General features: G+C 37.2%; 1 protein-coding gene across 4 annotated transcripts in view; it reads right to left on the reverse strand.

Moving 5' to 3' along the window:
- Positions 1–17452, reverse strand: part of SHTN1 (shootin 1) — a 109716-nt gene that overhangs the window by 68706 nt on the left and 23558 nt on the right. For all 4 annotated transcript variants that reach the window (XM_005671487.3, XM_001925635.5, XM_005671488.3 and 1 more), the window contains exons 3-4: positions 8083–8143; positions 1251–1345 (exon numbers count right to left, since the gene is read on the reverse strand). In XM_005671487.3, the coding sequence (XP_005671544.2) occupies positions 1251–1345; positions 8083–8143 (156 nt within the window). The remainder of the gene's footprint in view (positions 1–1250; positions 1346–8082; positions 8144–17452) is intronic.

Genomic DNA, 17452 nt, shown 5'->3' on the forward strand with positions numbered 1-17452 from the left:
GCTAGAAAAAAACCCTATGTAAAGTGCCTCCCAAACCATTAATGTTCCATAAACTACCAGTCCTGCGAGGCAGTCAGTGCTCTCACTTTGGGTGTACTATTGCAATAGAAATTCTTGTCAATCATAAGAAAAAATACAGAAACTATCCATAGCCACTACAAGATTCAGAACAGCTAGTAAGCTCCAAATGCAACTTTTTCTAATTGCTCCAAAACAAGGAAAGGAAATGAAAAGAGAATTCAAACAGTATAATGGACCAGTGAACTCTAGTGATACGCAGCAGAACAGAAATCATGTAAGAACAGCCATGTTATTGCTTTTAAAGCAATGGCCTGTATTGCTATACATTCTTCAGACAAATAACAGAAGTTATATACACACATTTATACTCTTAGGTTCTGCCTGCTTATCTGATGAATTCTAATGTAGTGTCGTTATGCAAACAATTAAGTAAATACCTCTAGCGAGCACACTGCTAATGCATACAAATTAAATTGACTGATTGATTGATGATTGATCTGCAGAATTTCAGTTGCATCCAAAGAAATACTCTGGAGGTAGGTGATGGGGAGAGAGAAAAGAAACAAAACCAGCATCGCTAATGAAATTTGGCTGAAAATTGCTGTAATCCATTTTCTGATGAAGTGGTTCAGATGCATTTTACCCAACTCAAAACACATAAGACAGAGATAAAAATGTTCTTTAATAATAATGTACTTCTGATGAGATAGAATATAGAAAATTACACACTTGGTAAATTCATCAGCTAGAAGCAATCAGTGGAGAACTGGAGGTCACCTTTAGCAGGCTCTCACTTTGCTTTCACAAATAATCACCTGAAACGTACGGCTTGAGGCTGACTTTTTCATCTGATTCAAACAGGAAACATCCACTGCTCTTTTATGTCATTCCAGGTTAGTTTTAAACTTGGTTAGTATCTTAACCAAATGCACAGACATTTGGACTGTCCAGTTCAACGGACTACTCCGGGACCATTTTCACAGGCAAAAAGCATGAATGCTGAAATTCACACATACAAATACTTTCTCAACAATCAAGATAATCTTTGCATTAAGATCGATATTTACATAGTCTTATTCCAGGACTCTGAGACCTCTGATGAGGATTATCAGGGTAGACAACTGATGAGATAACTAGAAAAGCACAAGGGAAGGATAGAAGCCACTGTTTAGAAAAGCAAGTTGAAATTTAAAAGCTCAGGTAGAATTCCTTTATTTGAAATGTCTCACCTTTGTTGCCAAAGCTTCAGCACTTTCTCGACAAGTCTTCTCTATTTCAAGATGGTTCTGCATAAAATTCACTTCCTCTATAACCATGTGAGAAACTAGGAATGAGAGGAAAAAAGCCTCAGCATTCAGAGATTAGTCAGCTATTCCAGAAGCCCACACATCTTGTCCCATGATTAAGAATACTTCAATTCTTTAGCTAGCCAGATCTTTAGTTATCTCGGAACAAAAGTATTTAAAATGCTGCTCTGATTAAATCTTAGCCAATATTTGAATGTGGAAAGAAAAAACACAATGAAGAATGCTTACTGCTATTACGCAAATTTTAAGAAAGCTATTTAGGATTTTTTTTTAAGGGTCTATTTTTTATATATAGCTGTATACGTAACCACAGACATGTCTGCTAATTTAAACAAAAGAATTTCTCATAAATTATAAGAGGCAAACATGATTTCCTTTTATTAGCAGGATGTAACCCATGCATCTACTAAGGAAAATTAGCTAAAGATAAATGTTTTAAAATAAATCTTATACTGATCTCATAACTGGAATAATAATGTGGCAGCTTAGCTTAGTATTTCAATAGCAGTCTTTATTACTAACCAAGTAGTTAAATAAACTCCAGGCCAAAAAAGTACAGCAACAAGATTTATGTATTATGTGATGATGAAAGTAGATGCTAATAAATTGCATCTTACATCACAGATTGTCAGGAAGATTAAAAGAAAAAATAAGATTTTACTTGATATTTAACCAATGCTTCAAAAACAGTAATTTTCAGACACTTTTGGTAGCTCGTTTATAAAAATTGAGATTCAAAGGTACAAAGTAATTTAGAACTTAAATTACACTTTGAAGATCAAGTAAGAAAAATGTCAATCCCTTTCACAAATATTTCTAGTTAAAAGAAAATGCTCAGAATCTCAAACTTAACTTTAGATATGTATACTTATTGACATTTGTTTGCTTTAAAAAAGAAAAATTAAGGACACCCAAATGTGAAACCCAACAAAGTTAGGCAAAAAGCACTGGGCTCATATAACACAAAGAGAGATTACTTTTGCTTCATTTAAGCTTAATTAACCTGCAATTATGATTAAACTCAGGGGAAAAAATTTCTCTCCAAATTAAATACAAAAATGTATTACTTCCTAAGTCTGTCCAAAGTTCTTATTATGTTAATATTCAAATTCATAAAGCAGCACTAAATGGCCAGAAACATCTCTAACCTTGACATTTTTTCAGGGGTAATAATAATCTGCAGCAAATGCAGGCCAACCAAAAACCACTTAACTAATTAGTAGTTGCAGTCACCGAGAAAAACATGAATCAACACTGTTATTACAAGTGGCACATTTGAGTGGCATCTAATTATGACTTGATGAGCACGATACTTGCATTATCAACATTACTACTGCATCCCATCAGGGCCTAAAAGCTGCTGATGGCATTGACTTCGAGAAACTCCCACTCAATGGTACAGCAGCACCCAACAATCGGCTTGGCAGGGGCCCCCCTCACTAAATGACACGTTAAGCGTAATTACTGGTAGACATTGTAAATAAACAGGATTGGAAGTGAAAATTGTACCAAGTGCATAAGACACAATCTGACACATTGGAAGTGGCAGCCTTAATTGAGAGTTTCTTTGACTGCTCAAGATCATTTCAACTGCATTTCTCAGAGGACAGTGATTATAACTGTGGAGACAGACGGCATAATGGTATCAGCACTGCTGACAGAGCAGTGAATTAAATTGTATCTGCTGTTGTGTGAAAGCCTTGATGAGAGGTACAGATGCCTTAGTGGTCTTATCATTATAACACAATGGTCATGTTGTCATCAACCTTTCTGGCTCCAATTGAAAAGAAATGATTGTGTGTTGAAGCTCCCCCCCCACCCCACACCACCCCCCTTCTTCTCTTCTATCTCTTGTTCTGAATAGAACCAATTTTCAGAGAGCTATGAAATCACGCAATAGGTCCTAAAATGCAGCTGCTTGGCATACAAACGGGTCCCCATTAAACTGGAATCACACACAATATGTGTTTATGCCAGAAGAACAAATAGAAGCTGAACACAGGCCAAGTTTATTCACACACACAAAGCCCATGTAGCTCTTCATCAATATAATTGCCTTTTATATTGTAGTTTAAATAATAGGCTCTATTATTTCCTTAAAATCCTAATATTCCTGGCATTTTATCACTATGTTTACAAGGTAGGTTCTTCAAAAATGTGAAGGAAAGAGAAAAGAAACCTATACAATTTTTACAACATCAAATATTACTTCGAATTTTTAGCCTTAACTACTTGACATCTTCTACCACAATCTAGTATTTCCACTATCATAACAAAAACATAAACACTCTGCATTTTTCACAGGAATTTGACTTTTTATTCAATAATATTCTTGCTCATGGAAGAGTAAGAAAAATCACTCTACAGTAAGGTTTAGGCCTATCAAAAGGAAAAAAAAAAAAAAAAAAGCCCACTTATTTTCTAAACATTTTGTAAAAAGTTGCCCTGTAATTTAACTTGATAAACTTAGCTAGGTGGCACTAGCCCGTATTTTCTCCAGTTCTGACACGGTATAATCCCATCAGGCAGTGTTTCTATTTCTTCCTATAAAAGGAGCAGTGGAAATTTCAAATTGAACTTAAAATCTTAAAAATTATCCCAATGCTAAATTGACAGCACAGAAACCTACTTATCAACTCTCTAGATTCAAAAGGAAGGAATACATTTCAAACTATTTAGTTTTCAAAAGAATAACCCAATTTCCAAAACCAAAAGTTAGGTCACCTGATACAAAACAGAATTTTTTATATATATACAAATTTATTTCCACCTATCAAAGGATAAACTCTTTTTTAAAAAACCTTTACTTGTTCATTAGTTATTTGCCTTATGGCCCTGATTTGTGGCCTGTCTCGTAATATCCACAATCCATGGCCACTGCACCTAAAACACCTACAATTTGGATGACTTGAAGGTATAAAAAAGAAAAAAGATGAACTTTAAATAAAGTGACCCTATTTCTGTAGTTATGTTTTTAAAAATCCTAGTACTTTAGAAATCATACTGAAATATTTACAGATAAAATGATATGATGACTAGAGTTAGTTTCAAAATAATCTGAGGTCAGTGAGAGCAGGTTATGGACGTATAGATGAAGACTGGCCATGAACCAACAACTTCTAAAGCTCTGTGATGGGTACAGAAGGGTCCATTGTACTTTTTCTCACTTATGTATAAGGTTGACACTTTCCATAATAAAAATTCTTTTTTTAATGACTCTGAGAACTCAAAAGGGTAACCTGAAAGAATATTAATCATTGCTTCTATCAGTAGCAAAGTCTGTCTCTCCTGTCCTACAACCCCAAACATTCTTACATACTTATCATCATAGAACACTTCGTTCTATAGGGTAACTGCGATTCTTTTATTTTTGTCTTCTACTAACTCTGAGCAGCAGAGCAGGGATTTTCTTTACTCATGGCTGACTCTCTTGCACCTAGCAAAAATGCTAGGTACAAAGTAAGTATTCATGATTGTGTTTGTCTGATGATTAAAAAAAAAAAATGTTCCAGGCTTAAGTTCATGTGTGAACATCTTTTTGGAATGTTCTCTGTAGTACGGAATTGCTTAGGAAACAAACACCATCACCGTTTATTGGGCCTACTAGGTATCTTTCAGGTACTGAACTCTTTGCATGTATCCGCTCATAATTCTTCACAACAATCATACGAGATAGGTATTATCATAGCAATTTTATCTTTGAGGACACTGAGGCCCCGAGAAGTCAAGGAACATACCCCAGATTATAAAGTTTTAACTGGTGAAGCCCAGCCAAAGCTCTTTCTAGGTGAGTCCAGTGCTCTATGTCTTTTATATTTAAAAGACACAGCACCAATGATGTTGCTTCCCGAGCAAAACTCCTCTCTATCCAGCCAACTCTCAGCAATATTTAGATGCAGGGTATCTCTAAAGTATATGTGCTGAACATACTGTAAGTTCTTCTACAGTATCAGATTACTTAGAAAGAATTTTCATGTAGTGAGAAAACAACCATGAACTAGCAGGTATGCAGAAAACTGAGAGGCCCGAAAACAGAGCAATGGATCTAATGTTATAGCCTGAAAGTCATGAAAGGACTTTGACTTTTATTTTCATAGACATCTGTCTTTCTAGGGAACATTGCTTTGCTATGAAGTGGTGTACTTTATCCAGAAAGATAGGAAAAGGCTCAGAAGAGCTGACAGAGAGCCAAGAACCACATGGACATATGGGCAAAACCAGCTAGGAAGTATGTCAAGCTAGGAAGAGTTGATCCCTACCACCTAGCAAAACTTTTCCTGGTCCTCATTCAGATGTTTCTCCTGTGTCTTGAGAACTAGAACTAGGAGGTAAACATTACAGGAAGGCAGATTTCAATTTCGTTCTAGAAGAAACCTTTCTCTGGAACTGCCCGAATATGGAGGCTGGTGCCTGGAAACTAATTCACAAAAGGTAATGGACATGAGCTCTTAATACTAAAGGGCAGTCAAGCCCTGGATGGTGCAGTAAATGAGATGGGCATGGCAGCAACTAATATTAATTCACTACTTACTATAGTGCCAAGCAAAGTGTTCAGCACTTTTTACACAGATTATCTCATTTAATCCTTGAACAGCCTATGAGGTAGGATCATTTATTCCACTTTCAATAATGCAGTAGTTGCTCAAGGCTACAGGGATTCACACCACACAGAGCTTTTCATGGTGATAACTGCCTCATTCCCTTCCAAATCCGAAATTCTATCTTCTGCTCTAACGTCATGAATCATTTATCTCAGACACAATTTTTAACAAATATTTGAAGTTTTCTTTAGTCTCCATTTTCTGTTCGAGTTAATACTCTGTTTTCCTTCCATCTAAACTTTAGTTAGGCTGACTTAGTAAAGGTAAAAACTGAATGACTACAACAATAAAGATTGTCAAACTAACCTTTGATTATTTTAGACTTTGAGTTGTTCATAATGAAAAACATAATTTTTTCTTTTTCTTTTTTTTTTTTTTTTTTTGGCTTTTTAGGGCCACGCGTGCAGCACATGGAAGTTCCCTGGCTAGGGGTCGAATCAGAGCTGCAGCTGTCAGCATACACCACAGCGACAGCGACGCAGGATCCAAGCTGCACTTGTGACCTACACCACAGCTCACGGCGTTGCTGGATCCTTTAACTCACTGAGCAAGGCCAGGGATTGAATCCTCATCCTCATCCTCATGGATACTAGTTGGGCTCATTACTGCTAAGCCACGATAGGAACTTCCAGGAAAAATGTAAATTTTTAAAACTATCAAAAGTATTTAGAGGAAAAGACAAAGAAAGGGAAAAGAAAAATGGTAGATGAAAGCAAAGTTCACGTGTTACTCTAAAGGATTTGACAGGAAATTGCTTTCTCTTTTGCATAATGTAAGAGGGGTAAAAGTCCCTCGTACCTACCTGGAACAAAACATCCTATGATAATTCAAACCTTAAGAATTTGAACTATTCCCACTGCAGACAGTATGCCAATCCACTATCAATAATTAATTCAAGTACATTAATTGGTAACAATGTCAATGGCATAACTCTTCTAGCCATGACTCAGTGTCAGTTCAAGTGTAAGAATGTCCCATTAATCCTACATTAGGGATGGAGAAAGTCCTAAACAATCGCAATCCACACATTCACAAATAAAAAAATCCTTCTGTCACAGCATATTGGCCACCAAAGACAGGTGTTCCAACAATATTCCCTTTAGGTTTTCCTTATTACAGCCAGACACCTGAAATAAACTGGCTACTGAAATTTAACTATAATGCTGCATTTTAACAGCTGTGTTAATTTCAATAAGAAGAAAATGTTTTGTGGTATAGTTACCAAGTCAAGACTTTATGATGTAATCAAAGAGCCTGACTAATATAGCATCTGCAGAATAATGGAGAAAGGCCCTGCCTCCAAGAGGGAAGGTCACTTTCTCTGCTAAGGTCTGGCCCTTTCCCATGACTTATTTCCTTCTAACCTTACAGAGTAATAACAAAATTACATCACATAAAAAAATACAAAAATGAAGATTATTACAGCTTTTGTGGGAATAACTTTCCCTGGTGAGAGGGCTATTTCAATTATTCAAACTCCTAAAAATACCTAAGTTCTATAAGGCTAGAATTGCTTTTCTATTAATTAACCTAAGGAATTAATCACACCATTGTAAAGATGCATGTATAAGAATACTTGGCATTATTTATAATAACTAAAAATCAGATATAATCTATCTCTTACTAAAGCAATGTTTAAATAAATTATGATACTATCATATAACAGAATACTATGGGCAACACTTAAAGCTGATATGTATCTCTATTGACATGTAATAATGACCACAGTGCACTGTCCGCTGAAAAGAGCAGGCTACAAAACTGAACGCAAAGTATGGCTGTATTTTTTGTTGGTAAATAGAGTACACAGATAAAAGACCAGGAAAGACAGACTATAAAATACTAATACTGGCTTTTCTCAAAGAGTCAAGATAACAATTTTTGTTCTCGCTTAACTGTTCCGCATAGTAACAATTTTTGTACTACATACAGTCTTTTATAAATAATATTTTCACAAAACGGTAATGCTCAACCATTTCTTTAAAAATCACAGTAATGCCAGGGCATTTTTTTTTTTTTTTTGGCAAATGGAAAGACAATTCTTCCTTTCTTAGCTGTCCAATGCATCAGCAACTAAACATAGGGTACATGTCTACCCACATAATCCCAAAACACAGTTGTGTTAGAATAATGCCACTGAAATGCTTACATACTTTTCTGAAATTCCTCCAGTTTTTTAACAGCTTCATCTCGTTCTTGCCTAATTTTGTCACACTGAAATGAGAAAAACAACAAAAATTTCAAATTTGTACCATAAGTCTGTGAAGGCAAGGAAGAGCAAACTTATAAACAATTTTATGAAAACAAAAATTAAAATCTCAAAAAAAGCATTAATTACATATATCTGAAAAAGATTAAAATTCTAATTTGAAAAACTACATACACCCTCAATGTTCATAGCAACATTATTTACAATAGTCAAGACATGGAAGCAATCTAAATGTCCATCAACAGATGACTGGATAAAGAAATGGGTGATATATATATATATATATATATATATAACAGAATATTACTCAGCCATAAAAAAGAATGAAATATTGCCATTTGCAGCAATATGATGGACCCAGAGATTATCACACTAAATGGAGTCAAAGAAAGACAAATATTACATGCTATCACTTGTATGTAGAATCTAAAAAATAATACAAATGAACTTATTTACAAACAGAAACAGACTCACAGACACAGAAAACAAACTTATGGTTATCAAAGGGGAAACAGTGGGAGGAAGGCAAATTTAGGAGTATGGGATTAACAGATACATACCACTTTATATAAAATAGTTTAAAAAATAAGGATTTACTGTATAGCACAGGAAACTATATTCAATATCTTATATAACAGAAAAGAATCTGAAAAAGTACACACACACACACACACACACACACACACACACACACACACCTGAATCATTTTGTTCTACAGGTGAAACTAACACAATACTGTAAATCAACAATAGTTCAATAAAAAAGAAAGTTTTAAGAAAAAACATACAAAGAAAAAAAAGCATTAATGGCCACATGGTATTTGCACTGCTCATCAGCATGGTACTTGTACCATTTGCATCTGGCCAATTTTCTCAGACCTTCTAAGATAATGAGTTGCCTTCCTGCTCATTATCTCCTCAGTAACAGACCAATTTAATACCCTTGAGTTAAGATGTATTCATTCCTTAAGAGAATATTTGTGCCTCTTTCTAGCAGGCATTTTGCTCATACAGTGAAAACCCCACTTATCTGCAGGTCAGATTCCTAAAACTGGACAGTTTCAACTCTCCACAACACCGGGGCACGTTGGAAGTGACAACTACGTAGAGGCAAACTGCTGCCCAATGTCCCCAGGCACTTGCTCACTGAGGAAAAAAAAAATCTTCCTTATATCCTTAGAATTCTGAAGAGAAGAAGGGAGCAAATTAAAAGGAGCAAGGCAAAAAATAAACTTATTAAAGAACCGTTTTAGGGTATCTGGTATAGAAATAAGCATCTGGCCCAGAAGGTATTAATGAAGTTTTTTAAAAACCTAATACTTATTATGAGCACTGAATTCAACTGACCTTGAATTTCACATAACAGGAAATAGAGTACATTTTTAGGAAGATTTTCATCAAAACTACCTAAAACTTTAAAATGTGATTGTAGCTTTTAGAATGATAGTTAAAACTTTAATTGTGTGGGAATACTATAATACCATAATAAGAGGACCATGAAAAGAAAACACAACTATAAATCATATTTTAATCTTACCGTGTCAAGTAAACCATCTGGGGTATGTTTTTTGGGATTTCATACCCTTTGGGTATGTTTTACTTCAAATGTCAATGGCTAAAAAATTATGATGTCACTGATAACTGGGAAAACCCAATTTAAACAGTGAGATATTCTCATCTGATAGACTGCCAAAAAAACAACAAAAGTCTGACAGCAGGAGTTGGAAACTCTCACAAACTCCTGGTGAAAGTTTTAACTGGCATAACTACTTTGTAAATAAACTACCAACACTGGAATTGCACACACTCTGACTCGGTGATTATCCTCCTAGATTCTATTACTAGAATCCCTAGTAATAAGTATAAAATGATCTATACAAACATGGTCTGCATTTATAATAACAAAAATCACGGTATATCCAGATAATACACTATAAGTGAAAATGAATGAACTAAAGTTACATGCATCACCACAGATAAACCTCAAAAACCATAATGTTGAGTCAAAGGAATTGTAGAATATATACCAAATGATACATTAAGCATGCCAAACACTCTAATTCTGTGGGGTATGTGGTTGCTATATTATTCTATTATTCTCTGCTCTTTTCTATGCTTTTAAAGTATTTTTAAAATTTAAAAAAAGTAAAAAGCAAACAGTTCAATTTTGTCTCTCTCTCAATAACTGAAACTTTAAAAAACTTATCCGTTCATTTAGGTAAATCTATTCCGGCTAAAGTACATGAAACAAGTACATGGTGTTAAACTTCAGCAAGGCTATTTACTAAATCCTGACCTAGACCCTCCACAAAGGGGTTAGGAAATATCATTTTCTAAAGGAAAAGGCTGGTTGTTTTTTGTTTTGTTTTGTTTTGTTTTCATTCAAGTTTTCTTACAGAAATTTAACTTCCATTAAAAAAAAAAAAAAAAAAAAAAAAACCACAATTCTAACAGTTTCTAGTCCCAACTTCACAGGTAAACTGCATTTATTGTCTTTTGGTGCTTACAATTCTAAACAGTGTCCTGGATTCTCAAATAAGTTTATGAGCTCCTTCTCCCCACCAGACAGTGTCACACCTAACTTGATGAGTGTGTTAGCCAGCTGTTTCAGAAATGCTCCTCTCTTCTCCTAGAATGAGGCACCCAAGCATCTTGTACTTCCCACTACCCTGCCAGTCTGCCCACCCCTGCCCATGTTCTCCCAGGTGGACAGGCTTTGGTGAATAACAGGGCTCAACATCACAGTCCTGTTCCAACATCCAAGGGTCGAGTGCCTACAGTGCAGCCATATGCTTTCACACTAACCCTCTAGTCATCACCAGCAGATTCAGAAGCTGTCTCCCGATACCAGCTGTGTTCTCTCAGGGGTCTTCATGTTGCTTTGCTTTCTATTTTCTGCAACCACATTATGATAGAACTGGCAGCCACAGAATCTACCATCTGCTATGGATACTGAAAGGGGTGTGTGTTGGGGGGGGGGCAGGGATTTATACATGCTGCAACAGCAACTTATTTATTCCAAACCAGAGCTGAGCAAAATATGAAGGACGTACCCGTTTACTAAGCAGAAATCCAAACATCCACTTATTTCATCATTTTAGGTGAACCCAGAAAAAATATCTTGTAATCTTTCTCTCATTCTACCAAAAGAGAGAAATGAGCAAAGATTCTGGGCCTTTTCAGAAGACTGTTACATCTTTATGTCCCATAGAAGCCCCTCACCCATCCTACCCCTTCCTCTTCCCTGCTCACGCAGCTGCACCATTTGTAGAAACTGCTTCTTTTTGTGTGAGAATTGCCCATGAAGACTGCAATGGCAACAGATGTTCTTGGGCCCATATCACTTAATTATGATGCTCAACGATTCTCTAGCTCAAGGCTGGGGTAGAACCCAGCAGCACTCCTGCTGGCTGGTTTAGGCAAGCTGATAACATTACATCTATTCTAGAGTCTTTATTTTGGCTTTTCAAGAAATAGTTGAAGTGGCTAGAGGTTAACCTCACTGGTTCTAAAAGCCCTTAATATTAGAAGTTCTGGCTATTTTCCAGATTTCTTCCTTTAGGTTCATCCAGGCAGATACCTAGCTTCTGAAACTAAACTAGCACTTCGAAGGATCAGCAGCCTGATTTGTGGGGGAAACACTTTCCCGTATGAATTGGCATTTCCCCCCACCCAAATGGGCAGTTCTGCTCTTTCTGCCTCGCATATCATCCTACCTCAGTTTATACTAAAACATCTGCTTAACAGGGCTCAGCAGAAGTACAGATAACTGATGCAGACACAAAGACATTTTTATATTTTGCCTGCGTATATATTATGCAAGAAAACCCCCAATAATCTGAAACATGCCTAACTTCCACTAATGTAAACATTCATTTTTATCTCCATGGCATACAAATGCAACAATGGGTTGCCAGCCTACAGAAAAAGCCAGTGTGGGACCCATGAGGAGCGTACATAGACTGCACACACAAGACAACAGAGTAGATAATCTACACAAAGATAACTACACGTCACTGTTGACTGAATTAGACTTCTAAGAAGGTACCTACTGTAATAACTGAATGCCTTTATTTCCTTCCTCCAAGTGCTGGACAAATGACTTACCAGGCCTTGTGTTAAGCACTGGGAAAATACAGTGGGGAATGTAATAGGCCATGCACTCTCGCTAAACTCATGATCTACCAAGAAAGACTGACGATGAAGCAAGCAATTTATAAGAAGACTTGTTATAATGAGAGGGATACTGGACCATAGAAACATACAGCAGAGGTTATAACACTACATCTGAAGTGGTCTCAACCTCATACCATTTTTTACTTTTTTTTTTTTCTTGAAGTTCATTCCTTTTACGTTTGGGTACAACGTTTAAAAGTTTAAATATAGGCATAGCATCCAAACTGTACATATTTACCTGTTTTAGAATCTTTGGTGATGCAGTCCAGGAACCATCAAATCACTTTTTTAATAAAAAATCAACAATTCTATTGTTCCACCTATGTAAGTTTGGCTAGAACTCAACCATACTTATCCTTAAAGAATACAATAAATTAAATCATTCCCACTAGGATGGAATTCTTTTCACCCTCTTTCTCTTTTGGTGGTATTCTTTCTTCCAATTCAAAGTTCTTTCCCTCCAATTTTCACAGGCAATAAAGTAGTAGCTGCCCCCTAAAGCTGTCTTACAGCATTCTCCAAATTCTAGGTATTGTGTGTTAGATGGAAACACATGTCATCAGAACAGAGATCCTTGCTCTTTGTTTCTGGATAGATTGCTGTTAATAAGAGACTCATTTTCACTTTCAAACTGCTAAGTAATTACTTTTTCTCTGGCACAACCACTTGCCACTCTGTTCTAAAGAAACTGCATGTATGTGAATGTATTATGCATGAACAGTTAGCATAATGGATGCATATCTTGCTCTTTAAAGTGGTTTCTTTATTGATTTTTTTAAAAATAAAATACTTTGGGACCTTCACCTCTGAAATTTACACAAGAGGAAGAAATTTTAACAATAGACAACTGAGCCAAGATGCAAACAGTATCATCTATCTTGCTTCTTGAAACCTAAGTCTTGGAAAGTGTCTGTCTCATTCCCTTTTCATTCATTGTTCCTGGCAAGCTGACAGAACCGCCTGATGCACTGTTAACAGTAGCTCACCCAAACGACTCCTAATCAGCCACTTAAACATTTATTCATTTCAAAACTCGATCTCAGGACATAATATTAAACATAAATACTTACTGTTCAAAGGCAGACATTCTTCTATTCCACAGATTTCCTTCTTTTTATGCACACTCCACACACACCCCCACCATTCTGAGAAATGTGAAAGCTATTCCATTAAAAGCTCAAAGAGGCTCCCCCCCCATATAGGAAAAAAACCCCATACAATTATGACAAAGATCCTGAATGAGTCATAAGAGAATGCCCTTCAATTGTAGAAGCATGACTAACACATTTAAATATGATGATTGCTTCACGAGCAAAGTAAAACTTCATTTGGCTGATTTCAATATATATAGTCCTCTATTTCTCTTTACCCCAAAAATATTTTGAAAGATTTTCCATGTGATTGGCCTCATTTTTTAACACACTGTTGATAACGCTATTTAAAAAGTAGGGAAAAAATGGAAAATAGCAGCCTTTCCATAATCTCCACTTATCTTGATGTCTAAAAAAACCAAAAACTGAAGATTTTACATTTTAACCCATTCCAGACAACTCTTACTTGTACCCTATATAACATCTGATAATGAATTTTGGTTGACAAAATGTTTTAAGTGCATAAGAAATATACAGATTTTTATTACAAAGGGAAAACAATTAGTTCTTCTGGTGAAAGAGAGAAGACTTTGAAAAAATTAAGTGACATTGAACCTAAGCATTAAGATAATAATGGAATCGAGTAAGAACCTCGTCTTTTTGTTCTTTTCCCATCCCACCCCCAAACTCTAAGCATTCACTTATAACCATACAATTTGTCACAGTTATCTGTCAACTTGCTTGTGTCCCTCATTAGAGGGGGTTTATTCAAGAATGGGACCTTCACCCATTTTTCCTTATAACCCAGTACTCAGAAGGCAATTAGCAAAAAGTTTTCCCTTCAAAAAAAAAGTTTTCCTTAGCAACTCAGCTTCTGATTCCATCCTCAAAATTATTGATAAAAACTACAAAATGATCAGCATTACATTTTTCTTTAAAAGGGAAAACTGCAAAGGAAAAGATCATTAAAACATTGGCCCACCCTCCCAAATCTTCTGCTCTTACCCTCGGAGTGCATTATGTCAGAGTCTACACACACAAACACACACAGAGGCATGCACACATGAGAATTTTTCAGATGTAAGATTGATCTGATGTTTAACTTTTCAGTTTTTCAATACAAACCAATAGATAGTAAAGACAAGCGATCCAGCAAAGTATTGAGTCTGACCATTTTCTGTGCAAAATTCATGAGCTAACAAGAAAGAATTAAGAATAAAACCAAGACCTTTGTGGACAAATTAGCTCTCATAAGTGTACCTGCTTCAAAAAGAACATGTGTGATCAGAACACCCAGGTCCGAATCTAGACTGTGTTAAGCCCTGAAGTCTTGTTTTCTGTGAAACACAGCTGGCACAGGGCTGTTTGGAGCGTCAGATAAGGGAGATAAAGGAATAGGCAAGTCCACAGTTACTTGGTAATAGTCTCTTAAGCAACTGCCTGTTCTGAGGAAACTCATGTCCTACCACTTGTCTCAACAGAGGAGACTGAAAACAGGACATAAAAAGATCTTACCCAAAGAAATCACACCCACTGTCTCTTCCCGTTGTATGCGGTTCACGATCTGACAACAAAGGTGGCTAGACTTAATGTGGACACATGGAAGGAAAACACTTGGCATTAATTTTTCTAGTCCCTTCCACATTTGCAAAATGTTCCCACATCAAATCAACTATGGCAAAAGGAGTCTTACCTTAGATTCCTATCTTGACTGATTTAACTGAACTCTGGTTTGGGGTAAGAATGACCATATTTGCTGATGGGGAATGGACAAAGCTCACCCAGCCAGGCACGAGGAAGTGCTTTGCCAGAGAACATGGTGTTCTCCATTTACCACCTCCGGAAATAAAGCTGCTTTTACTCATTCTATGCTGTATAAAAAGGCTTTTATTACAGCCTCCCCTCCTTTGTAAAATAGCCCCCCTCTTTTGGGAAAAAATCCGCAGTAATAAGCCCTCTAGTCTTTTAACAGAAGATAAACAGAGTGCAATAAACTTAAAACCCATTTTGTTTTATCCAACCACACGGCACTGCACATTGCTTTCCTTTCTTTTCTTCCCATTTCTGTTAATAGTTATTTTTAAAGAATCAGAAAAGAAGCAGGTCAACACAGATGTTATAAAAGCATCAGGACATACTCTGTGTAGAGAAACATGTAAACAGGTAATGGGCTAAGGTAATTTATAATCCTTCTTTTACCAAATGCATCTTACCTATAATTCACTTGCATAACAGATGGTTCACTTAAAATCTCACTGCAGAAAGTGGCTCGCAGTTAACCAACCATCATCACCACCACCAACAGATGTTTATAGAACATCTACTATTTTCAGGGCAATGTTAGGTCAACAAGCAAGCAAGGATTAAAGAAGGGGATGAAAAAACAAAAAATTTACTCTTCTTCCTCTTATGTTAGTCATGTCATTCTTTCTCTATCACAGGAAGACACTTGTCTGCCTTCCCTCCCCATATCTTCTAGGTTAAGTCAAGATGTTCTCCTGAACTAACTCTTCCAACTTAGGCTCTTCACCTCTTGCACCAGGAACATCTACAAAGACACTTCTTTTCTCTCTCTCTCTCTCTTTTGGCCACCCCACAGCATACGGAGTTCCTGGGCCAGGGATCAGATCCAAGCCACAGTTGTGACATATGCCGCAGCTACAGGATCCTTAACCCGCTGCACCGTGACAGGGATCCAACCTGTGTCCTGGTGCTGCACAGACACAACCGATCTCATTGTGCCACAGTGGGAACTCCCAGAAGAGACTCAACTGACTGATCACATCCTGGCTTCTTCTCCTATAGCTGGAAGATGGTTGGGTATTGGAGGCTCAAGCTATCTGGCTTAATCATCACCCATTAGCTTCGCTTTGAAATGATGGGGCATCAGGGCCCTAGGATCTAATTACATAATTCCCACCTGTTGGCACCCTGAGGACATCTGTGATTTGGGGTGGTTATGGTGTTAGAATTAGAAATCTTGTCAAACTATTTTCTATGACTATCTTACCACATTAGAGATGCAGGCAGCAGCCACCTTTTATCACAGATAGTTTCATCACCCCACCTATCATTCCCTGAATTGCCTAATGAAAGATACTTAAAATTTCATAGAACACCAAAGGTTTATTTACAAATAAGCAAAGCAGCATGAAAACTGGGTAAAAAATAATGATCTAAAAATCCATTATAATGTGCTTTGAACTAGAGTACTTACCACTAATATCATCAACCATATTATATCAACATAGGCGGCAAATTAATATGAATAAAAAGGTTAAATATGATTCTTAAGAGCTCAATACCCTCTACATATGCTGCAAGTTTTACAATGTTTAGCTCACTGCCAATTTTCATTACAGCTCTTGCTCTGAAATTTTAAAGACGAGGTTACATAATTTATAGCAATGATGAGTACCTTCTTTAATAACCATGAAGGGGCTAAGTAAGGGGGGAGGAGGACAAGATGGCGGAGGAGTAGGGGGACACGCTCGCCCTCTCCCACAAACACAACAAAAAAAGCACATCTACAGAAGAAATGACTCGCACAGAACAACAACCAATCGCTGGCAGAGGAACCTAAACTCCAATAACGGCAAGAAGTTCGTGACATTATTGGGCAGAACGGGAGAAAAGAGGAGAGTGAGAGAAGGTGAATCCGAGCGGGACAGGCGCTCCCGAAAGGGAACTGCGGAGGAGAAAGGGATCCCGCACCCTGGAAAGTCTCCTACGGGGGAAAGATCAAACGAACCGGAGGAATCTCCAGATGCAGAGAAGAGTGTAGCAGTAAGTCGGAGTACGGAAAAACGATCAAGAACCCAACGGACCATCTGAACTACGGGCACAGTCACCAAAAATTGAGACGCCTGGGTGGGGGCTGGGCACCGAATCCTCGGCTCCAGAGGTTAGTCCCCGGGAAAGGGCCGGGGGACGCCTGGGTGGGGGCTGGGCACCGAGACCTCAGCTCTGAAGGTTGGTCCCCGAGAGGGGGCCGGGGGACGCCTGGGTTGGGGCTGGGCACCGAGACCTCGCCTCCGAAGGTTAGTC

This window comes from Sus scrofa, chromosome 14 (genome assembly GCF_000003025.6).
Source record: "Sus scrofa isolate TJ Tabasco breed Duroc chromosome 14, Sscrofa11.1, whole genome shotgun sequence".
NCBI lineage: Eukaryota > Metazoa > Chordata > Mammalia > Artiodactyla > Suidae > Sus > Sus scrofa.